The following is a 25,437-nucleotide window of genomic DNA, read 5'->3' as shown; positions in this document are numbered from 1 at the left end:
TTTTAGAGTAGAAGATTCATTACTTTTTACCTCTTATGAATAAATCCACTAAAAGTGATAAAATATGGTCAGAATTTCAACACACCTGCTTCTTTTCTAACTCATTATTTGCAGGTATTATAAACCAACAAATGAAATTCACTTTCCCCAAGCCTTGTATACCTTACTATACACCCTCAAGTTTAGCTTTTACTATGTTCTTGCATGTTCTAGGACAACCAGATATTTTTACCTTAAGACTAAACTACTCTTTTTCCCTCTTTTTTATGTATTAGCAGCCAACTGCCTCCCTTCTTGCTTTTCAGACAACACTAAGGCTCTCAACAAAACCCTTATGGTGGTTTTCTTTCAGTAGTCCAGAATACACTGCATCAGTTCATGTGTGTTCACCACCTTGCAAAGCTACACTGGAAAAATCGCAGTTTTTTTAATTGGCTCAAAAACAGTATAGCTTGGTTTCCATTGATAAAGGTAATATGATTTAAAAATATATATATATATATATATATATATATATGCACATATGTACACATTTTTATCAAGGTGGAAAAATAAAGGCTACCAATCTGTAAAGGTGTCAAAGTAAAAAATAAATAAAGCAAATACTAAAAACTACTTCATAAGAAGAAAAAATAAAATAGTTGGCAGGTTAAGTGAACGAAAATGAGGAAGGTGTAGTGAGAAAAACTAATATAAAGTATTCCAGTTCATAAAATGGAAAATCTGTATAAAGTTTTATACCTTGTTTCAAGAGGAACTTATGTTTCAGTATAAATTCTAATGTACTACACACCTGTATTCTTTGTATAATTTAGGAGCCAATGTTAAAATTTCAAATTCTGCACATGCAGTTTATCAAAGAAACACTGGTAAAATCCCAGTATTTGGAAAATTTTAAGGTTTGGTAGATATTGTAAATATCACAGTAGGTAGGTATTGGAAAGTCCTAATGAATTTATAATGAAGAAGAAACCCATTCCATAAATATTTCATTTGATTAAAAATACCAGGCTTGCTGGTAATTGTAGGTCTGCTTTTGTTATGTAGCCGTATTCCTATTATGTTAATGTGTGTACGCAATTTAATTAGTAGTTTGTTAAAACCTATACATGCTTATGTTACTCTACAAGAAGATATGTCAAAGAAATAATCAATCTTCCCATGTTTTCTTCCATCTGCTACTTCTATAGCTTTTCTTCTTCCTTCCTAATTACAACCCTTTAGTAGAATTCATCCCTCATATTGAAAATTAACAAGTATTATAATTCTTCCAAGTGGTAAAGATACCTCAAGACAAATGCTGGGCATAGAAGCCACAGGGAATAAATCTGCAAAGAAGTAAAAAGCTAACCTTTTCAAGCAATATTGTTCTCTCTCACTTACCAACTTTACATTTCCCTGTATGCCCCCGGAAGATGACTGGTTAGCCAGAGACGGGTAAGATTCCTCAAGGGAGGAACAACCTAAGACAGGCACAGTCGCAGGGGGGCCATCAGGTGAGAAATTGGGGATCAACAGAGGTGAGGCTTAGAATCTCACCCCCCATTTTGAGAGAAATCTGCATCCGTGGATGTTTTGTTGCCCTTGTCTAGCTTGGATTAATACTTAGTCTATAGGCACAGACTTGATCATCTACATTTGCCCTCTTACAGCACTAAATTATGTTTTCTACCTTTATCTTGCATCTACCTTCCACTTCAGCACTTTATTTAAAAAAAATAATAATAATAAGGGAGAAATGTGGGATTCACATATAAATCAAGTATAAAAATCAAATGAATAATCATATCTGACTTGATTGTTTATAGTTCATGATGCGTGATCAAAACTGAAAGTTTCTGTGATATGACTGCCCTTGCACTGTTCACCATGTAAGAACTTATTCACTATGTAAGAACTTCTTCACCATGTAAGAACTTGTTCGTTATGCTTCAGAAGATTGGAGACTGTTGAGAATTAGGCTTGGGGTTGATTATTAATTGTGCATTGAGTCCCCTATACAGAATTTTATTGTTGTTAACTACCATTTGATCAATAAATATGAGAGATGCCCTCTCAAAGAAAACAAAAGTGTGATGATTAAAAAAAAATAGTAAAGGAGAGAAAAAAAAAACCCACCAGGCTTGCATGCTGTAAATTATGAGAATATATCTTAAAAAAGAAGGTTGCAGTTTTAACAGTAATCTGTATCTATATCTTTAGCTGCCATTAAAAAAAAAAAAAAACCAAAAACAGAAAATGTGAAGACTAGTATTAAGTAACCCTGCAACACTCCCATGCTCACATTACAAGAAAACCCAAACTGTATACATTTATAAATAAACAGGCTCTGCGCCAGTAATACACAGAACTTCCTTTATACTGAAGTCTCTTTCCGTTCAATACCCAATGGAGATTTGTCCCTTGGCTTTGGGAAGCCAGGCTGTGCTCAGTGCACTCTGACACTCTTCATGTCGTCTGTGGTGCACGCAGGGGAGACACACGCTCAAGCGTCCCCATCAAATTCGACCTGGGTCACACTGGATGCTGTAGATGCCCTTCTATGGGTTTCGACATTCCCAGCAGAGGGGTTGTTCTCCTCGCACTCCTCATGGAGCTCGGGCAAATCCTGCAGCTCGGCTGGGCTGGTGGCCTGCTGGAAAGGGGCTATGGCGGCTCGAATACAGTTGATCCACTGCTGCTTGTGGAACACATTATTGGCTTGCAGAGTGTGAGACTGGCCTGGAGAGGGGTCTTGAAAGCCAACTCTAAAGATATTTTTAGCTAGGAAAAGAAAAATTGGAAAAAAGAAAGGAAATCAGACTTAAAAACAGTTTGTGTAGATAAAGTGATCATATAATCTTGGCGTGGGTGCTGGAATTTCTATACATGTACACTTGTTAGATGGATGCATTAAATAAAGCCTTGGGACATTATTTATTAGATGCACCTACTGGTGTCAGAGCACAACTTGATGACAGCAGCAGCTATAGGACAATGGAATCCTTTCATTTGTAATTTTTTGTGTGGAGACAGAATTCTTTTTTATTTTCCCTATGCTGTACCTTCAGTTTGTGACTAATTTGTAACTGGAAGTTTGCACCTCTTTATCCCCTTCACCTATTTTGCCTAATACCCCACCCCCCCATGGCAACCACCTATTCTTTGTCTGAATGAGCCTATTTCTGTTTTGTCGGTTTTTCAGACGCTGTATGATGGAAGTGAAATCATATGGTATTTGTTTTTCTCTTTTTTCACTTAGTACAGTATCCTCTGGGTCCATCCATGCTGTCACAAATGGCAAGATTTAATTCTTTTCTATGGCTGAGTTATTGCACATGTATCCACATCTTCCTCATTCATTCATCTATTGATGGACACATATCTTGGCTATTGTAAATAGTGCTGCAGTTAACATAGGGGTACACATATCTTTTTGAATTAGTGTTTTTGTTTTCTTCAGGTAAATATTCAGAGGTGGAGTTACTGGGTAATATGGTATTCCTCTCTAACTGTTTGAGGAGCCTCCACGCTGTTTCCACAGAGGCTGCACCAATTTACACTCTCACCAGCAGTGCACCACAATCTTGCCCATATTTGTTACTCATTTTTTAATACTAGCTAGTCTGACTTGTGTAAAGTGATATCTCATTGCGGTTCTGAGTTGCACATCCTGATGATTAATGATGCTGAACATCTTTTCATGTGTCTGTTGGCCATCTGTACATCTTCAGAAAATTTCCATTCAGGTTCTCATTTCTTAAATCAGATTTTTTTTGGGGGTGGGGTTTTAATTGTTTGAATATTTAAATGTTTCTTACATATTAATCTGAGACAGAATTTTAAAGATTACAACTAAATTTCACTTAGTTTCTGAGTTTGTTAATTGAAACGATTTTACAATTTGTATTTTTTACCCTTTATGTGAGCTCCTGAAAGCCCCTCGAAAGGACCCTCCCACTCTCACATCTCCATCCTGCAGGTCTTCCCAGACCAGCTCTTGGACGGGGATTGGTCGTCGGTAAACTTGGTAAGAGTGACGCTCATTTTTGTGTAACAGGCCGAGTCAAAACCAGGATTTCTTGAAAGAGGAAAATGTAAAATTTCTGCAGAAATGAGAAACAAATACTTCCTATGTGTGTAACCCTGTGATTTTAAGTGATTGGAATTTAGACATGACTGATTTCATCACGTTTATTTGAGATTCCCCTTATAGATGACCTCAGAAAGAGGATTCTAACGCTATGCATGTTCTGCTTGGATAGCCTGTCTAATCTCAGAGTGTAAAAACTTTTAATTGGCTTATAACATTAGATGAGGTAGCAGCAGAGTAATCACTGCACCCCACAAAGACCTATCAGTAGGAACATGCGTGGAAAGACCAGGATTGTATACCAAAGTTTTCTAACAAAGTAAGGATTTAAAGTATGCAAGCGGCTAAAAATGTTAATGGTTCTACTTTATCCCACACAAATTTCACTCTTTTAAAGAACAGCAGGGACTCACAATATAAATCAGAGACGTCAGATTTCATCTTTTTCCAAAAAGAACCTCAACTTATTAATCATGCTTCTGAAAAGCAAATAATGAAAATAAAAATACCACTCATGCTTATACTCAGGTCTGGCAGGTACTTTTTCAATTAAAATTCTAAAAGTAAGTTTGCTTCCAGTTAGTCTGCTGCAGAAGTCTGGTTAGTAATGCTAAAACTACTTCCATCACTATCAACTCTTCAGAAAAATCTTCTAACAGATCATTTTTTTATGAAACATGGAGCTAATAATTTATTCAGAAAAACTGTGAGCCTAATTGATTTATGCTGCAAAGCTAAAAAATAAAATATTATTGATTATCCAGAGACGTTTAAGTTATTCTGTAAAGACAGAAACCAAATGTGTGCGTTATGAAAGCTGGTAACAAAAAACAAAAACCAGTAACCTTTCACTATTTGATGAGTCCATTTTACAACCTGCTTCATAATCTATTTGGAAACAAACTGGGTGGGAAAGGGAAGCAATGGCTCATTTCCTATTAGTTCTAAGATACACTTACACGTCCATTTTTATTCTTCAGCTCCCCGTGGCAAAGCAATACTTTGCTTGCTTCAATTCGAGGATCCTTCTGCCTTTTATTCAGATACTCCAGTCTGTCGATGTAATACTGACATTCTGACTCTCCTATCTTCAAGTTGATTTCGGAGAGAACTCCTTGTATTATCAGTATCTAAAAATTATCAAAAAACTGATGGAGTCTTTTCAGAGTAATGTAGTCAGTGTCCCTACAGGGCTAAAACACCACATCAAAATGATAGAATTTTAAAGCTTGAAGGGACTCTTGAAATTAGTTAATTCAGTCAGTCCCTTCATTTTACAGATGAAGAAACAGTTTCAGCCTAAATAGGTAATTTGCCCAAAGTTCTCCAGTTAGCTAGTGGAAGTGGTAAGACCAGAATCCAGTCTTTTGATTAGAATATAAATACAGATTGTGTCCTGCCTCTTTATTACTCAGTGTGTGGTGCACGAGCATATGGGGTGCTTAAAACATCCACCAAACACCTCCCGATGCTGAGTCACTATGCATAATTGGGAGTAGCATTGCATAACTTTCTAAGACAAGCTAATGTACAAATTTGAAAAAACACAATTATCATTAGTTGGAGTACTTACAGCTTCCTGCAAAAGCTGAACATCAGGGTGGTCCTCTGGAGTATGTCTAAGAATTTCTTTTAACAGTAAAGGGTATTTGACTAGGCGACATCGGGGATTATCGAGGAAGCTCCACAGATCTAGTTTTCTGCTGAAGGGAGACTCAAAACATCGCTGGAGAAAGTCCTGGACTCCTGGATCCTGTTTCTTTCGGTCAAGAAGAGCTTTGGCTGCCAGCTGGTTACTACAGTAGCCTTCGTAGGCATTCAAGCCTGGCAACTGAAGAGTGACACGAGAAAACAAAGTACGGTAAGTTCCTGCTATGGTCAGTCCATTAGTAAGCTTGTGAACGTGAAACGTAAAGCTCACAGCTGTTCTGGAAAGCTGACAAGCTGTGAGCATTGTCCTGCAGCTGATATTAGGGGGAGTAGAGTATTCTGGGCCAACACCAAACACCCTTTTCTAGTTTCCCTAATTTACCTAATTCAACCAAACACTCATGACTTTTACTTTCCCCAACTAGTTAGATGCTAGTCTTCTCTAGTCCCAGGACACCATAGCCTTCCTGTATCACCTTCATCACCAACCTTCAGATTGTTTTTTAAGTTGACTATCCCTCACTAGATTAGTCATGGAGAGACTGCCTTTTATCTCTCAATTCCCAGTGATCCCTCCCACAACAGTGCCAAGCATCTGGCAGGCACTCAAATATTAACTGAAAGAATGAAACAGAAAATTAATGGCATATAATGTAAAAACTCTGTGCAAGGAAGAACATTTTTAAAACAAAACTCTATCATTCATCAAGTACGTTTTTAAACATAGACTGTAAGTTCTTAATAGCTACAAAAATTTGTTCAATTCTAATGTGTTGTTGATCTGTTTCTATAATCCAGTTCCTGGATCCAGTGGTTCTGATATTCACCACAATGACAAGTGTGGCATGTACTTGTGAAAAACTATCTGGAGTAAAATACTACATACCCAGTTCACAAGAATGTGACCAATCTGCTCCACTATCCCATCAGGCTTGGTTGCTTCTCCTATTCTTGCCAACAAATCTGAAGCATAAGAAAGCAGAAATACCGAGAAGAGGTTTATTTTTAATATAATGCAGCACTAAATTACAAGTTTAGATTTAAACTTACACTTCTATTCCTGCTGTTCAAGATTCTAAAGAAAATTAAGTAGCATATCTCACCTTCATGCAAAGGTATGTGAGCATCCACGTCACCAAATATATGTGTGAGTTCCTCTTCTGATATGATAGACAACTTTAACATGGGGTCATGGTAGGCCTACCAGAGGGGGAGAAATGCATCATTAAGAGAGATCAAGCAAAGAAGACATTATGAGACATCTGTACTTGAATGCAAGTTTGAGTAACTGTTCAAAAGCTACTGTGGATTCTACTGTAAAACAGAAGAAATTAAAGTATATGTTTGCTAATCCCCCTAAAAGACTCTCTCACTAACATTCATATTTGAAGATGTGTCTAACAAAGCTCATGTAAAAAAAAAAGTATTCACTAGTAGATATTTTCTGCTTCTAAAAAGAAAAATATGTTAAAATTCGTTAAAAATAATTTCTAAAAAACCAGAGTGTATGATAAAAAGTTATACACTGACCTTTCTTGCAAGTTTGAGATCTTCAATTAAGTCCTGTTCACCTCGGGACATTTCATATATTGCCTAAAAAAAAGGAAGCAAACATCATAAGTCACCATCCTTTCCGCTGAGAAAGGAAAATTATGTACAATTGATATTCACCATTATTTAACCGATGTTTCAATCAGTCCTTTTTAAAGTGTCTCAGTCTGAAAACTAAAATTCAGAATTGAGTCTCAATGTTTTACATTGTGCCCTATGTATTATAACTTTACCCCATCAAGAGTTCAATCCGATGACCCCCACCAATCACAAAGTGTTGCTTAGCGTGTATTAAGAATTACTGTCAAATACAAAATTGCAAGTTGATTTTGCCTTAGGCATTAGTTTGCTAATCTTCTGGCAAAACACCTATTTAAAAAACAGGTACTATTTTTTTTTAGTATAAACCAATGTATATGGTCTCACTACTGAATGCCAGCTTACCTCCTGACGTTTGATTTCTTTGGCAGTTAAAGACTCTCTAATGTTGACGCCTAACGTCTCTGACCACAGGACGCTACTTCTCCTTTTGGCAGGCATTGGGACTCTCGAGCTGCATGATGACTTTTGGGCAGAAGCTGGGAATCTGCTCTCACCATGATGAGTAAATGGCTTAACAGAAGAATAAAAGAGGTGAACAAAAGAGAAAAGCTTTGGAGGACATGGTAATTATTCCTCTTTTTCTTAAAAAAAAATAGACAAATTAGAAAACAAAATTCAGAGAATTTCTCCAGGCATTTATCCAAGCTTCAATCTATCATTGTAAAATATTATCAGCCAAAACTACTTTGAGATATGCAACCTATCCAAGATCATGCTTTGAGAGATGATGTAAATTAATATAGTGAGAGTAGATAAATATTGTTCTTGTATTTATTACCAGCATATTCCAAAGGGAAATTTATGGTTAGTAAGTGTGCAAACCTGTTAGTACACCTCAAGGAAAAAATACCAATTTTAAGCTTTTAGAAAAAAGCCTCCTCACTTCATTACTCACCCCCAGCCCCATTTCCCCTTACCTGTACTGTATGACCAAAGCATCTGGCTGCTCCATTTCTCACTGGAGAGATTAAATTTGCCAAGGATATACGTTGAGTTAAAGGTGAAACTCTTTTATTCCTGGGTTCCTGTAAAAACAAAATCAGGTTATACTAAATGTGTGTTTAGGTATAATGATGTTAAACAACTTTGGACAAAATTGAGCCCTCTCAAAAGCTAGTATATACATGTTGTAAAGTATAGAACTTTATGGGATTCTGAAAATGAATGTTTTCCTCATTGTTATAATACTAAAAACACTATTGAGTAGCAATAATTTATACAAAAATTAATGGTGCAAGAAATTCCAGTTAAAGATCTGAGTATCACTGAGAACATACCAAAAATTAACATTAAACACAAGAAAGACTAAAATTAAAGAAATGACCTCCTAGAACACTATAGACCTTTTAAGTTTAACATAGAGAGTAATTTTAAAAAATCACACTATTACGAAAAATTTCAAACGTACACAAAAGTGGAGAACAGCAGAATAGATCCCATGTACATATCATTAAGCTTCAGTAATTTCTGATGAAATAATCTGTTTCATCTCTGCCCCTGGTGGAGTATTTTAAAGCAAATCCTAGACACGATATAATTTCATTCTTAAATACTTCAGTCAGAGAGTAGCATGTAATTGCACACGTCTAATGGTGGAATGGTGAATTCTGAAGGCAGGGAGGATCCTGTCGTGGGAAGTGTTCCACAGGGCAGGACGGTGGCCAAGGGAGTCGCTCAGGAGTCTAGACGGCTGGGCTCCAGCCCTGGTTCCAGCACTTGCAAGGGAACACCCTGGGCCTCCATTTTCTCCTCTGTAGGAAGGAGTGAGTACTGAAACTTCTCTTACGAAGTTGTTACGAAGATTAAATAAGTTACACTGAAAGGGCTCAGAACAGTGCTTGGAACACAGGATGTGTTAGCAGTTGCTAAAGTTAAAGTTTCTTAGGAATTATCCCCACTTCCCAGTAAAGGTTGGGATTTATAAATAATTAGAGCCTCACTCATATATTTAACTCATTAACTTAACACAAATTCAGAGTATAATTCTATACATATTATTTTAACAAATAATAGTAGTATAGCAAACCACTTATTATTCAAGGTTCTCAAAAGTTTACAAAGTGCATTATTCCGTTACTGGTAGGAAAATGGAGGTATACCATTACATGACTCATAAAGCTATTGAAATCAAGAAGGCTGATCAAAAAACAGTTCTATGTTTATAATGTTTGTGCAGTAAAGTTATTTGTTTGTATTTGATGCCTTGGACAACTGTGGCATTCTTGAAAAAATGATTTTGATGAGACTGCAGAAGGACATAGAGTTAAAAATTACATTAAAATTACCATTTAAAAGTAAAGACTACCATTTAAAAATGACAGATGATGGGGACAGAGCCAAGATGGCGGCATGAGTAGAGTAGCAGAAATCTCCTCCCCAAACCATATATATTTTTGAAAATTCAACAAATACAACTGTCCCTAAAAGAGAGACTACAAGATACAGACAACAGCCAGGCTACACTGACATGTGCGAGAACCTATGCACCACGCAAAGGTGGTAAGACATCAGCCGTGGCCGGTGGGACCCAAGCGCCCCTCACTCCAGCTCCAGGCGGAAGGAGAGGAGTCGGAGCCATGAGGGAGAGGGAGCCCAGGACTGCTGAACACCCAGCCCTAGCCATCTGCACCCGAGCACAGACACACAGTGCAGCATGTGCTGGATACTAGGGAAATGGAAACAGTAAAATGTGCGAGTGGGTCCTGCATTCGGCGCCCCTGGGACAAAGCAAAGCAAATGCTTTTTGAAAGATTAAAGTAGGGACAGGGACCGCACAGCTGGACGGAAACATCCTTGGACACTTAGCTAAGCAGCTGGGAATGCCAGGGAAATCCGGGTTTCCTAACCCGCTGGGTGGCAGCGCAGCTCAGAGGCCCCTCACGGAGATAAACTGCCTCCTGCCCTCGTCCCCTCGGACGCCGGTCTGCCATAGTAGAGCATCAGCCTGAGGCAGCAGGGCAGAGCTTCTTTCACAGCAGCTGGGTATGAATTAGAAACCCTGTCTGTGCACAGCTGCCCAGTAGAAGCTAATAGGGGTCGCTGTTCTCCAAAGAGGAAGGCCACAAGCCAGCAAGAAGGGACATTGTCCCAGCTGACAAATGCACCAGCTTCCTGCGACTACCTCTATCACCATGAAAAGGAAGAGGAATTTGATAGAGACCAGACTAACCTAGACATGCTCCCCTGACAAGGAATCTAGGGACATAGAACCTAACCAATCTCCCTGAAAAATAATTAAAAATAAGGGTCATAACCATGCTAATGGTGGCTGCAGAGAAATATGCAAGAGCTAAGGGATGACGTCCGGAAGGAGATTACAGAAATGAAACAATCTCTGGAAGGATTTATAAGCAGAATGGATCAGATACAAGAGGCCATTGATGGAATAGAAACCAGAGAACAGGAATGCATAGAAGCTGATGCAGAGAGACATAAAAGGATTTCCAGGAATGAATCAATATTAAGAGAACTGTGTGACCAATCCAAATGGAAGAATATTCGCATTGTAGGAGTACCAGAAGAAGAGAGAGAGAAAGTGATAGAAAGTGTATTTGAAGAAATAATTGGTGTGAAAACTTCGCCAAACTGGGGGAGGAAATCATCGTTCAGGCCACGGAAGTACACAGAATTCCCAACAGCACCAAGACACATTATAATTAAAATGGCAAAGATCAATGACAAGGACAGAGTTTTAAAGGCAGCTAGAGAGAGGAAAAAGGTCACCTATAAAGGAAAACACATCAGGTTATCATCAGATTTCTCAACAGACACCTTACAGGTCAGAAGAGAATGGTATGATATACTTAATGCAATGAAACATAAGGGCCTTGAATCAAGATTACTGTATCCAGCACGATTATCATTTAAATATGAAGGAGTGATTAAACAATTCCCAGACAAGCAAAAGTGGAGGGAATTTGCCTCCCACAAACCACCTCTACAGGGTATTTTAGAGGGACTGCTCCAGATGGGAGCACTCCTAAGGCAAAACAGATGTCACCAGAGAAAATAAAATCACAGCAAAGAAAGCAGACCAACGAAATACTAACTAAAGGCAAAAAAAATCAACTACCCACAAAAGCAGTTAAAGGAAACACAAAAGAGCACAGAATAAAACACCCAACCTATAAAGAATGGAGGAGGAGGAATAAGGGGAGAGATATAAGGAATCACCGGACAGTCTTTATAATAGCTCAATAAGCGAGTTAAGTTAGGCACTAAGATAGTAAAGAAGCTAACCTTGAACCTTTGGTAACCACGAATCTAAAGCCTGCAATGGCAATAAGTAAATATCTTTCAATAATCATCCTAAATGTAAATGGAGTGAATGGACCGATCAAAACACACAGAGTAATTGAATGGATAAAAAAACAAGAACCGTCTATATGCTGCTTACAAGAGACCCATCTCAAACCCTAGGACATACACAGATTAAAAGTCAAGGGATGGAAAAAGATATTCCATGCAAACAACAGGGAGAAAAAACCAGGAGTTGCCGCACTAGTATCACACAAAATAGACTTCAATACAAAGAAAGCAACAAGAGATAAAGAAGGACATTACATAATGATAAAGGGGGTCAATCAAACAAGAAAATATAACTACTATAAATATATATGTACCCAACAAAGGAGAACCGGCATATGTGAAACAAATACTAACAGAACAAAAGGAAGAAACAGAATGCAATGCATTCAATTCAGGAGACAACGCACCACTCACTCCAAAGGATAGATCCACCAGACACAAAATACGTAAGGACACAGGCACTGAACAACACACCAGAACAGATAGACCTAACACATCTATAGAACTCTACATCCAAAAGCAGCAGGATACACATTCTTCTCAAGTACACATGGAACATTCTCCAGAAAAGACCACATACTAGGCCACAAAAAGAGCCTCAGTAAATTAAAAAAGGTTGAAATCCTACCATCCAACTTTGAGACCACAAAGGTATAAAACTGGAACTAAATTGCACAAAGAAAGCAAAAAGGCTCACAAACACATGGAGGCTTAAGAACATGCTCCTAAATAATGAATGGATCAACGACCAAATTAAAGTAGAGATTAAAGCAATATAAGGAAACAAGTGACAACAACAACACAAAGCTGCAACTTTTGTGGGATGGAACGAAGTTGTCTTAAAAGGAAAGTATATAGCAATCCAGGCATATTTAAAGAAGGAAGAACAATCCCAAATGAAAAGTCTAACATCACAATTACCAAAATTGGAAAAAGAAGAACAAATGAGGCCTAAAATCAGCAGAAGGAGGGACATAATAAAGATCAGAGAAGAAATAAATAAAATTGAGAAGAATAAAACAATAGAAAAAATTAATGAAACCAAAAGCTGGTTCTTTCAAAAAATAAACAAAATAGATACGCCTCCAGCCAGACTTATTAAGAGAAAAAGAGAATCAACACACATCAACAGAATCAGAAATGAGAAAGGAAAAATCACTACGGACCCCATAGAAATACAAAGAATTATTAGGGAATACTATGAAAACCTATCTGCTAACAAGCTGGAAAACCTAGAAGAAATGGACAAATTCTTAGAAAAATACAACCTTCCAAGACTGACTCACAAAGAAACAGAAAATCTTAACAGACCAATTACCAGCAAAGAAATTGAAGCGGTAATAAAAAAGTACCCAGGAACAAAACACCCGGGCCAGGATGGGAATTTTATCACACATAGAAAGAACACATAATACCCATTCTCCTTAAAGTTTTCCAAAAAATAGAAGAGGAGGGAATACTCCCAAACTCACTCTATGAAACCAACATTACCCTAAAACCAAAATCAGGCAAAGACCCCACCAAAAAAAAAAATTACAGACCAATATCCCTGATGAACATAGACACAAAAATACTCAACAAAATATTAGCAAACTGAATTCAAAAATACATCAAAAGGATCATATACCATGACGAACGGGAATTCATCTCAGGGATGCAAGGATGTTACAACATTCAAAAATCCATCAACCTCATCCACCACATAGACAGAAAGAAAGACAGAAACCACATGATTATCTCCACAGACACTGAAAAAGCATTCGACAAAATTCAACATTCGTTCACCATAAAAATTCTCAGCAAAAGTACCTCAACATAAAAAAGGCTCAGAGCAAACATCATATTTAAGAGTGAGAAGCTGAAAGCTTTTGCTCTGAGATTGGGAAAAAGACAGGGATGTCCACTCTCCCCACAGTAATTCAACAAAGTACTGGAGGTCCCAGCCATGGCAGTTAGATAAAACAAAGAAATAGAAGGAATCCAGATTGGTAAAGAAGAAGATAAACTGTCCTATTTGCAGATGACATGATATTGTACATAAAAAACCCTAAGGACTCCACTCCAAAACTACTAGAACTGATATTGGAATACAGCAAAGTTGCAGGATACAAAATTAACACACAGAAATCTGTGCCTTTCCTATACACTAACAATGAACCAATAGAAAGAGAAATCAGGAAAACAACTCCATTCACAATTGCATCAAAAAAAACAAAATACCTAGGAATAAACCTAACCAAGGAAGTGAAAGACCTATTTCCCAAAAACTACTGGATACTCTTAAGAGAAATTAAAGAGGACACTAACAAATTTAAACGAATCCCATGCTCTTGTCTAGGAAGAATTAATATAGTTAAAATGTCCATCCTGCCCAAAGCAATATACAGATTTGATGCAATACCCATCAAACTACCAACAACATTCTTCAATGAACTGCAAGAAATAGTTCAAAAATTCATATGGAAACACCAAAGAGCCCGAATAGCCAAAGCAATCCTGAGAAGGAAGAATAAAGTGAGGGGAATCTCGTTCCCCAATTTCAAGCTCTACTACAAAGCCACAGTAATCAAGACAATTTGGTACTGGCACAAAAACAGAGCCACAGACCAGTGGAACAGAATAGAGACTCCAGACATTAACTCAAACATATATGGTCAATCAATATTCGATAAAGGAGCCATGGAAATACAATGGGGAAATGACAGTCTCTTCAACAGATGGTGCTGCAAACCTGGACAGCTACATGTAAGAGAATGAAACTGGACCACTGTCTATCCCCATACACAAAAGTAAATTCAAAATGGATCAAAGACCTGAATGTAAGTCATGAAACCATAATACTCTTAGAAAAAAACATAGGTAAAAATGTCTTAGACATAGACATGAGTGAATTCTTCATGAACTTATCTCCCCAGGCAAGGGAAATAAAAGCAAAAATGAACAAGTGGGACTATATCAAGCTAAAAAGCTTCTGTACAGCAAAGGACACCATCAATAGAACAAAGGTATCCTACAGTATGGGAGAATATATTCATAAATGACAGATCCGATAAAGGGTTGGATGCTCACGCACCTCAACAAGCAAAAAGTAAATAATTCAATTAAGAAATGGGCAGAGGAGCTGAATAGACAGTTCTCTAAAGAAGAAATTGAGATGGCGAACAGACACATGAAAAGATGCTCCACATCGCTTGTCATCAGTGAAATGCAAATTAAAACCACAATGAGATACCACCTCACACCAGTAAGGATCGCCACCATCCAAAAGATAAACAATAAGAAATGTTGGTGAGGTTCTGGCGAAATGGGAACCCTCCTAAACTGTTGGTGGGAATGTAAATTAGCTCAACCATTGTGGAAAGCATTATGGAGGTTCCTCAAAAAAATCAAAATAGAAATACCATTTGACCCAGGAATTACACTTCCAGGAATTTACCCTAGGAATGGAGCAGCCCAGTTTGAAAAAGATGCACCCATATGTTTATCGTAGCACTGTTTACAATAGCCATGAAATGGAAGCAACCTAAGAGTCCATCAGTAGATGAATGGATAAAGAAGAGGTGGTACATATACACAGTGGAATATTATACAGCCATAAGAAGAAAACAAATCCTACCATTTGCAACAGCATGGATGGAGCTAGAGGGTATTATGCTCAGTGAAATAAGCCAGGTGGAGAAAGACAAGTACCAAATGATTTCACTCATCCGTGGAGTATAAGAACAAAGAAAAACTGAAGTAACAAAATAGCAGGAGAATCACACAACCCACGAATGCACTAACATTTACAAAAGGGAAAGGGACTGGGGAGGATGGGCGCGAAGGGAGGGATAAGGGCAGAGAAAAAGGAAAAGAGTCTTAAAATTAGCACGTATAATGTGTGGAGGGGTACGGGGCCGACTCTACAACACAGAGAAGACAAGTAGTGATTCTACAGCATCTTGCTACGTGGATGGACAGTGACTGAAGGGGTATATCGAGGGGACTTGGTGAAGGGGGGTGCCTAGAAAACAGTGTTCTTCATGTAATTGTAGATTAATGATACCAAAATAAATATACAAATAAAATAAAAATTGTGAGGGAACACATGTAACATATAAGTGAACATTTTAAAGGGTACAGTACTGTAGGGATCAGAGGTATTAAGTATGTACACATTGTCATACAAGTATATCCACTATTCTCCACAATTTTTGACATCTTCTCAAAACTGAAACTCTGTACCCATTACTCCCCATCTTCCCTACCCCTCAGTCCCTGGTAACCACCATTCTACTTTCTGTCTCTATGGATTTGACTATTCTAAGAACTTCATATAAGAGGAATCATATGTTTTTCCTTTTGTGTCCGGCTTACTGCACCTAGTGTAATGTTTTCAAGGTTCATCAGTGTTATTGCTTGTATCAGAATCTTACTCCCTTTAAAGGCTGAATAATATTCCAGTGTGTATATATACCACCTCTTGTTTATCTCTGAGGCATTTCCTCTTTATTCTAAGTGTGTTAGATTTTTTTAATCATGAAAGGATATTTTGAATTTTGTTTTATTGCTATTTCTGCATCATTGAGATAATCATTCTTCCCCCTCCCTTCCTTAAGTGTTAATATGGCGTTATAACATTGGCTGGTTTTCATTTGTTGAGCCATCTCTGCATGCCAGGAATAATCCTTACTTTGTCACTGTATATAATCCTGCTTAATATGATGCTGCAACTATTTTACCATTATTTTGTTGAAAACTTATATATATACTCAGAAGAGATGTTAGTTTGTAGTTTTCTTTTCTTGTAGTATCTTTGTCTGGCTTTGGTGTCTGGGTAATGCTGGCCTCATAGAATGAGTTAAGAGATGCTCTTCCTCTTCAAGTGCTTGGGAGAATTTGAGGATTGGTGTTAATTCTTCTTTAAGTATTTGGTAGACTTCACCAGTGAAACCATCTCCTCAAGGTCTTTTTGTTCTTTTGGGGATGTTTTTGTTTATGTATCCAATCTCTTTACTAGTTCTAGGTGCATTCAGATTTTCTCCATGATTCAGTTTTGGCAGGTTGTGCATTTCTAGGAATTTGTTCACTCCAGCTAAATTATCTAATCTGCTAGTATAAAACTGTTCATAGTACTCTCTTATAATACTTTTTATTTCTGTAAATTGGTATTAATATGTCCATTTGCATTTCTGATTTTAGCAATTTGTCTTTTCATATTAGTTTATAATATAATACAATATAATATCTGTCCTAAGATTTATATATCAAGTCAGTCCTCCTTTCTAAAACTAATTTTACAAAATAATGAGCAATAGAAAAGAAGAACAGTGAAATCTTCAAGGTTTTCAGAAGAAGAAAGATATAGGGAAAGGAAAATACCTACAAAGAAAAAAGCATAATAGAAAAACATGTTCACAAAAAAAAAAAATGTGTGTTCCAAAATTAGCTATGAAAGAACATATGTCAGAAAGGTGATATAAGTTAAGGAAAGAATTAGAAATATCCAGAACCTGAAATTGGACAAAAAGGATGCCTGAATGCTTTTCAATGGATTACCTCATTTTCGAGGGCCATGTATCTTTTATTTGATTCACTATTTGTTATTGATTAGGTTTTTTTTTTTAAAACCATAAGGGTTATATCTGTAAGATGTTAACTCTGTAGAAAACTGATAGCACAGGAAATATTTTGCAGATAGGTATGCAGATAAAGCTATTATTCTGCTAGGCACCTAATTTAGCAACCTTATTCCATCACTCTTCAGGGACTAGAATAATCTGTGTTTTCACAGCACTCTGACCAGCTTCATCATTCTGCTGGATCACTCATTACTACATAAATTAAATCTTTAACAGGTCTACACTCTTCAAATTAAAGGGAAAAAAAAGCATATCAAAACAGAAACGCCAAGGTACACCAAAATGAAGACACAGTGTTTACCCCAAAACCTTTAAAGTTTGTCAAATAGTGACAAACCAGACAGATATGAGACCTACGTGGTGTCAGCATTTGTGCCCAAAGATGCGGAGAAAAGACAACTGGACTTCTCTGGTGGCCCTGAGCATAGGGCCCTTCAGTGGCATGAAAACAGGAGACTAGCCTGGGAAGGACTCCAAGGATTGAATTCTCAGGCTGAGAGTAAGAACACTGCCACACAGTAAGGTCTATTGGTGCTGAAGCAGTCTGGGCCCTATAAACTCTCGAAAGTAGCATTGCTCTGAGAAATACGTTAAGGAAAAGGGTTCGAATTGAGCAGAACAGAATAAGAGAAACTAAGACAAGAAAGAGTTCAGATAAAAGAGAGGTGGGTCAAAGGAAAGCTCTCAGATAGCCTTAGGGTTGTATTTTTAAAAATCACATTGTGGAAACAACAGAAGAGACTACTCCACAATTACAAAGCTGAAAAACAGGCTATTTGACCCACTCCTCTGACCTAAAATTACAGGAAAACTTACTGCACTTAAAAATAACAGAAAAAATCATGCATCCCATTGAAAACTATGATAAGAAACAGAAAATGTGGAGTAGAATAATGTCTCTATAGCACAAAAGAAATAAGCGAGTTGTCATAATTACACACAGAAAAGAATTAGTTCAGTAATTTGAAAACACGGTGATTTGTACATCCTTACTATGACCTATATGTTAAAAAGCAAAAGAAAATGCCAAGTAACACATAAAATGTTTTCAGTAAGTAGAACGTTTATAGTAATGCAGTAGTAATTTATAGAAATGTAGACTGCTGTCTTTGACCCATGGGGAAATCAAGTGAATAATTAAGTCAGTATCTCCAGGAACCCAGAATTTTGGTGTAGTTGAAAGAGATCTAGATAATAAGACTGACAAGATTAAGTGAAAAACCCTTAGCCTTGAATTTGAAAGAATATAAATTCATGATCTATTCTATCTTTAAAAATTACATATATTTCCTAGCTCTGCTCATAAAACAGGATGAGAAACAATGATCAATCCAAGGAGTGTGCATAAAAATGCCCAGATTTTAGCCTCTACCATTTCCTAAGGAAACCAGGGCTTTTAGAAATGACTGGTTTCAGGTGTGGAGCAGAAAAGAAAGTGCAAGTGGTCCTGGAGTATCTTGTTATCTTGGAAGAAAAGAAGGTCTATCAAACCTCTAAGATACGAGGTGAGGGTCTGTCTGGCCAATGGGTTTCAGGCCCCGGCGAGTTCGCTATGGATTCAGTGTGACCAAAGAAATGACAGTAGAACGATTCTTTGGGATGAAAGTGTTTATTACCTGGCTTGTTATCACGGCAGTGGGTCGACCACTAGCATTTCTGCCTCCTCCCAGAGCACTGGGCTGAGCTCTCTATATGGTGCAATAATAGCTCATTGCCTAAAGGCGTGGAAGTAGCAGACTAGCAGCAGGCCAGTTACACCATCAGGTGGCTTAAGTTCAGTGAGCATCCTGGCAATAGAACCCCCAACTTCCCCACACTCCACCACTCCAGGATTCTCGCCTTATAATCTACATGCTCTCAATCTTCCCCAGTGGTCCCTGTGCGAGAAACCTGGAGCACTGTCACCAGATTCCACAACAGCAACAGAGAATAACAACAACTTAGAGATAATAACAAAAATTAAGATACAACAAGATTTTCATACAGATAACAAAAGTTATAATAATCCTCAAGCCAGAGGAAGTTCCCAATCCACAAAGACCTTAGGGGTGATAAGACACATGTTTAAATGACAACAACATAGGCAAATCTGGTCCATCAGGTAGGATGCATGCAAGATAGTCCTGTGATAGGACTTTGGCAGGAACGGGGTCCCATCCAGGTCTTGTATACCATACTTTTACTCCTTTCCCTATGGGGGTTACTTAAGAATCTGTATACATAGTGCTACTGGATTTGTGTGCACTGGCCATAAAGATAAAACAAAACTGCCAGGTAAGATGCTCCTGCCTTCTGGTTGTTCAGGATATACAAGTGTGACCTTTGGGGGCCACTCTGAGGTTATTCCAGGAACACACAGGAGGCCAGCTTCTAGGCCTTGTTTCCAAGGTGCCAGGAGAGCCAGCCATTGTTGGTCCAGGTGTCGAAAGGTCCAAGGCCATGTCCACTCAATGGAGTCTCCAGGGTTCAGTGCAGTTGGTGCTGGCAGCAAGATTTTATTCTTGTGGTCAAACCTCGGCCTCAGTGATTCTTCCTTGGTTTGTCCTTGCTGTTCTATAGGGGAGGCAGCCATATGTGTTAACATGTCTATGGGACTCATGGCCCACTTTTGGGGTGTCTCGTTCAAACACCATAGCATGGTCCATAAACAGACGGACTGACCCCACAGACTATTAGTAACTGATGTTAGTCCAGATTTTGACAAGTCACTGTGCCTCTCTGTCATGCCTGCTGTGGTAGGATTGTATGACCCATGAAACTTGCATTTGATTCCCAGCTGTGGCACCCATTCTAGCAGTGTATGTGCAGTAAAATGGGTGTCCTGATTACGCTCACTTACCTAAGGTCATCCATAGGCAGCAGAGAGTCGCTTCAGGCCTCTATTTGTTGTCTGCTGGTGTGCACAACGGGTAGGAAAAGCAACCAGAAGTCCAGTAGCCATGTCCACATGAATCATGGCATACCGATACCCTTCTGACACAGGTCGATGCCCAATAAAGTCTATCTGCCACCTGATGAGGGGTATAGGCCCCTTAGTTATTGTCCAATGTTGATGTGAACTCGGTGTAAGTCCCTTTGGAGCATACAGCACACTCCTGCCGGGCTCTACTAACTTCGTCAAAGGTCAAAGACAAGCCCCACCGACGGGCTACAGCCCACATTGTCTTTTGCCCCGCATGCAACAAACAGTGATGTAACCACTGGGCTACATCAGAGGCAGACTTACCTTCTAACCAATGTATCTGGGCCAATTTATCTGCCTTATCATTTCCTAGGGATGCCAGTGACAAATGACCTGTCACATGGTATACTGTAATTATTTTAGTCTGACTACAGGCCCATAAGTCTTGCCACAATTCTTGTGACCAGCCAGCCAGTTGGCATGGTACCAGGTTGGTAGCCACAGGGCCAAGCCCCGATAGATAGCCCAGCTGTCAGTGCAGGCAACTATAGGGGAGGGCTCCTGGCTGATCACAAGCCACACAGCTTGCTACTCTGCCCATTGGCTGCACTTCCCCCCACCATCTTCCATCCATATTGTCTTAGTCTTAGGATGGAAAGCTATGGCCCTCCATTTTGGGGACTGCCCATGGCTGGGGCTGTCTGTGTACCATGCATCTTCAGGTATAGGGGCTATTCCCTCCCAAAAGGGTCTTTCTCCTACTAATAGTTCAAACGCAAGTTATTCCTGCTTTTCACTAGTATATATCACCGGCCAGTAAGCGTTGGAGTTCTTCATTTAAGGGGCTACTAGAGAGGGCACTATGCTGCTTTGGGTAAGAACCCCACTTGGCCAGTGTGGGCATTTGTGCCACACCACTCCTTGGCTTTTGCGTCCAGTTTCGTACCGACCCCAAGATGGGATTGGTGGTTATTTCCCTTATCGGGGCCATTCCAGTGATGGGTTCTGTAGCCAGTAAGGAGTGATACATGGCATTCAGTTGTTTTTCTATCAAAGTGTATCATACCTCTACCCATTTCCAACATTGTGACCAGAATCCAATACGTTGGAAGTTCATTTAAGCCGCTGCCAGAGACCCCAGCTATAACCATCTTCAGTCACATGTACATGCAGCTCACAGGACCTTAATCGGTCTATCACACTCAAGGCCTGAACGGCCTTCACTGCCTGTTTAGCTGTAGTGAAGGCAGATGCACAAGTTTCATCCCACTCCCACCTGATACCTTTTCATACCAACCAGTATGAGGGTTTCAGAATTTGTGCCAAGTGTGAGATAAACTCTCTCCAGTAGCCTGGAAGACCCAGAAACTCCTGTAGCAATGCTATAGTTTTAGGGGAAGGAAAGGCCTGGACTTTATCTATAACTGCCTCTGGTATAGCTTTGTTCTCACCCAACCAGACAACCCCCAACAATTTGACAGACAAACCAGGTCCCTGAACCTTGGTACTGTTCACAGCCTATCCTTTCTCCTGTAGATATTGTAGCAGTCTAGGTGCTACACCTTCTAGATCTGAAAGAGAATCGGACGTGAACATGACATCATCAATATAATGATACAGCCGCACCACTGGCAGTTTCTCCCATGTAGTCATGTCCTGGGCTACAAGTCTGTGACAGATGGTGGGGCTGTGGAGGTATCCAGGTGGAAGGACGGTGAAAGTCCATTGCCATTCTTCCCACGTGAAGGCAATCTGTACCTGACTTTCCTGCTCAATGTCAACGGAAAAGAAGACATTAGCAAGATCCAGCACATAGTGATATGTTCCTAATTCACGGCTGAGGGTCCATCAGGCCTGCAATAGAGGGGACAGCAACATGCATAGGGGGTATGACTATTCAGTTCTCTGTAATCCACAGTCACATGCCAGGAGCCATCTGGCTTTTTTACTGGCCACACTGGGGAATTGAAAGGACTATGGGTGGGCTTTGGATTACCTACCTTTTCCAGCTCCGGGATAGTTTCTCCAACCTCTTTATGTCCTCCAGGCAGTTTGTATTGTTTGGTATTGGTCACCCGCCGAGGCACATGCAAAGCTATAGGCAGGTGCATACCATGTCCCCTCAAAACCGCCTTCACCACACGTACTCTCAGTCTGAACTCACCTGCAGTGATCTGAAACCATAGATCCTGCAGGATATCAATCCCCAAAATATACTCAGGGATAGGAGATATATACCCAGTATACTCCTTTGGGAGTAGACACCCTATTCCCAAAGGGATTTGGGCTTGATTCACTCTGATAGCCTTACAGCCTTCATCCTTCCCCAGCTCCTCCATTTCCGGGGCCTATGGCACCTTTCTCTCCCCTCCCGAGTGCCTCCTCTGACACAAAACTTTACCTTTTCTACCGCGCCTCACAGTAATGCTAGCTCAGTGTTCAGCAGCTCTTACCTTCACCTTAATTCTCTGCATCTGGCGTTCTCGTGCCTCCTCCTGTGCTTCCCTTAGACAATCCACTCTCTGCTCCCTCCTAGGGGAAGCCCGTTGAAGCACCCCACCCATAAGGGCTGCCTTTCTTTCTCCTTAGTAATCAGTGAACACTGTGAACTTCGCCACTTGTCTTGGCAAAGGCTTTCAGCCCCTGGCAAGTTCGCTGTGTGGGGCAGTTGGGGTTCTTATGGCCAGTATTCTCACGGAATGTTAACCACCTCATGATGTTACTGGCCTGTTGCTAGGCTACCTACTGGCCACGCCCCTTTCTCACTTGGATGGCACCACCAGTACCAGGGAAGTCTGAGGTCTGAGGCATCTGCAGCACACCTGTGGGTGTGGCTTGCTCACCTAGCTGCCCCTGGGCAGGAGTTTCTCAATCTCTAGAAAACAGCACAGTATCAGGCACATAGCAGACTTTCAACAAATAACTGTAAATGGATGGATGAATGAAATACACATTGAAAGAAACACTTGGCTGTTCATTCTCCAGAAGCCATCACTATGGCTTTGTTTTTGCTGTATAAAGAGCCCCGATCACAGTAAAGCTTTACCTCCACTGGAGGGAGCTGTCTTCTCTTCCCAGTAGGGCCCTCCCTTCCAGCAGGCTGCTGGTGAAAGGTGAGGTTGTGGATGGGGTCAGATGCCACATGCCCTTCCTTTCCCTGTGGACTGTCCTGTGTTCTGGGTTAAAGAAGTCTGGGTTAGCTCTTTGGAGTCCTGGGTGCCCCACAGCTTTGAATCTGAGGGCTTGCTTGTTGCAAAACCTCTTTGCCTGTTTTGTTCCCTTTTAGTGAAAACCTCTGTTTGGGAACAGATGAACATTTCCCTACAGGTTTTGGGATACAGATATAGCCTTGCTCCATCCTCAGTGCTCTCCATTGGGAACTCTTTTATTTTGTAAGTTATGACTGTGCTATGTCTGGGACTTGCATAAGGCCGCAAGAGTCTGGATTCAAGAACCAAAATTCTACTCATAAAATGAGGCAGTGGACTTTGGCCAGGGGATTTTACTGGGACAGCCTGCTTCTCAGGCATGCTGCAGGTGTCTCTGGGAGAGCTACCAGAGTTTTCACGCAGAAGCTGGGGTACTTATGGTGCCAGCCCACGGAGAGGGGCACTGTTTGGGCTACATTCTCTCTAGTTGGGTCTCCTCTGTAGACATTGAAAAATCTGTGCTATTGTGAAATTCTTCACATCTAATCAAAATCTCCTCTGCAGACATTGGAGACCATCTCTTGTGCTTTAGGTCTTACTGGAAAAGATGATCTATGAGTCCCTATCAGGTAACCGACACAGGCAGCGGAGAAGGGCAGGGAGACCAGCAACCAGGAAGGGATTTTGTTCTGCCACCTGACACATGTGGTACCTGATTACAACTACCTCTATCCACATGAAAAGGCAGAAGAATTTGTTCTAGTCCAGAATTACCCAGACAACCCCTGAAAGAGGGCCTGGGGAGATAGATTTAACCACTTCCTGAAAAAGAATTCAAAATAAAGGTCATAACTGTGCTGATGGACCTGCAGAGAAGTATGCAGAGCTAAGGGATGAAGTCCAGAGGGAGAATACAGAAATAAAACAATCTCTGGAAAGACTACTTAGTAGATTGGATGAGGTGCAAGAAACCATAAATGGAATGAAAATCAGAGAAACAGGAATAAAGAGAAGCTGAAGCAGAGAGAGATAAAAGCATCTCCAGGAATGAAAGAATATTAAAAGAACTGTGTGACCAATCCAAACGGAACAATATTTGCATTATAGGAGTACTAGAAGAAGAGAAAAAGGGATAGAAAGTGTCTTTGAAGAAATAATTGCTGAAAACTTCCCCAAACTAGGGGAGAAAATAGTTCCTCAGACCATGGAAGCCCACAGATCTCCCAACACAAGGGATTTAAGGAGGACAACACCAAAATATATAATAATTAAAATGGCAAAGATCAAAGGCAAGGACAGAGTATTAAAGGCAGCCAGAGCAAGAAAAAAGGTCAGCTACAAAGGAAAACCCATCAGGCTATCATCAGACTTCTCAACAGAAACCTTACGGGCCAGAAGAGAATGGCATGATATATTTAATGTAATGAAACAGACGGGCCCTGAACAAAGAATATTGTATTCAGCACGATTATCATTTAAATATGAAGGAGGGATTAAACAATTCCCAGACAAGCAAAAGTTGAGGGAATTTGCCTCCCACAAACCACCTCTACAGGATAAGGGACTGTTCTATATGGAAGCACTGCTAAGGCTAAATAGATGTCACCAGAAAAAATAAAATCACAACAAAGAAAGTAGACCAACCAAATACTAAAGGCAAAAAATAAAATCAACTATTCAGAAAAGCAGTCAAAGGAAATACAAAAGAGTACAGAACAAGACACCTAACATAAATGGGGGAGGCGGAATAAGAAGGGAGAGAAATAAAGAATCACCATACTGTGTTTATCATAGAGTTATAAGATAGTTAGATAGTTACATAGTAAAGAAGCTACCCTTGAACCTTTGGTAACCATGAATCTAAAGGTTGCAATGGCAATAAGTACATTATCTTTCAATAATCAACCCTAATGTAAATGGACTGAATGCACGAATCAAAAGACACAGAGTAAATACAGAAAACAGAATCTTAGAATGGTTGTATAATCTACACAAAGTCACACAACTAACTAAAGTCCAGAAGTGAGTTTGTGACCTATAAACAATCTTTAATGGTGCTAGCATAATTTCATTTGATTTATG

At 39.5% G+C, this 25,437-nt stretch overlaps 1 protein-coding gene across 1 annotated transcript; it reads right to left on the bottom strand.

Moving 5' to 3' along the window:
* Positions 1-1,292: 1,292 nt before the first annotated feature.
* LOC140847815 (neuroepithelial cell-transforming gene 1 protein-like) lies at positions 1,293-22,786 on the bottom strand. The gene is given in 11 exon segments (XM_073229177.1): positions 1,293-2,765; positions 3,900-4,030; positions 4,032-4,085; positions 5,032-5,202; positions 5,646-5,903; positions 6,609-6,685; positions 6,826-6,922; positions 7,253-7,315; positions 7,718-7,885; positions 8,293-8,400; positions 22,660-22,786. Coding segments are annotated over 11 exon segments (1,647 nt in total). The 5' UTR covers positions 22,771-22,786; the 3' UTR covers positions 1,293-2,356.
* Between the last annotated feature and the right edge of the window lie 2,651 nt (positions 22,787-25,437).

Source organism: Manis javanica, chromosome 2 (genome assembly GCF_040802235.1).
Source record: "Manis javanica isolate MJ-LG chromosome 2, MJ_LKY, whole genome shotgun sequence".
NCBI lineage: Eukaryota > Metazoa > Chordata > Mammalia > Pholidota > Manidae > Manis > Manis javanica.
Note: the sequence above shows the minus strand (reverse complement) of the source record. Positions and strands in the feature narration are given on the sequence as shown.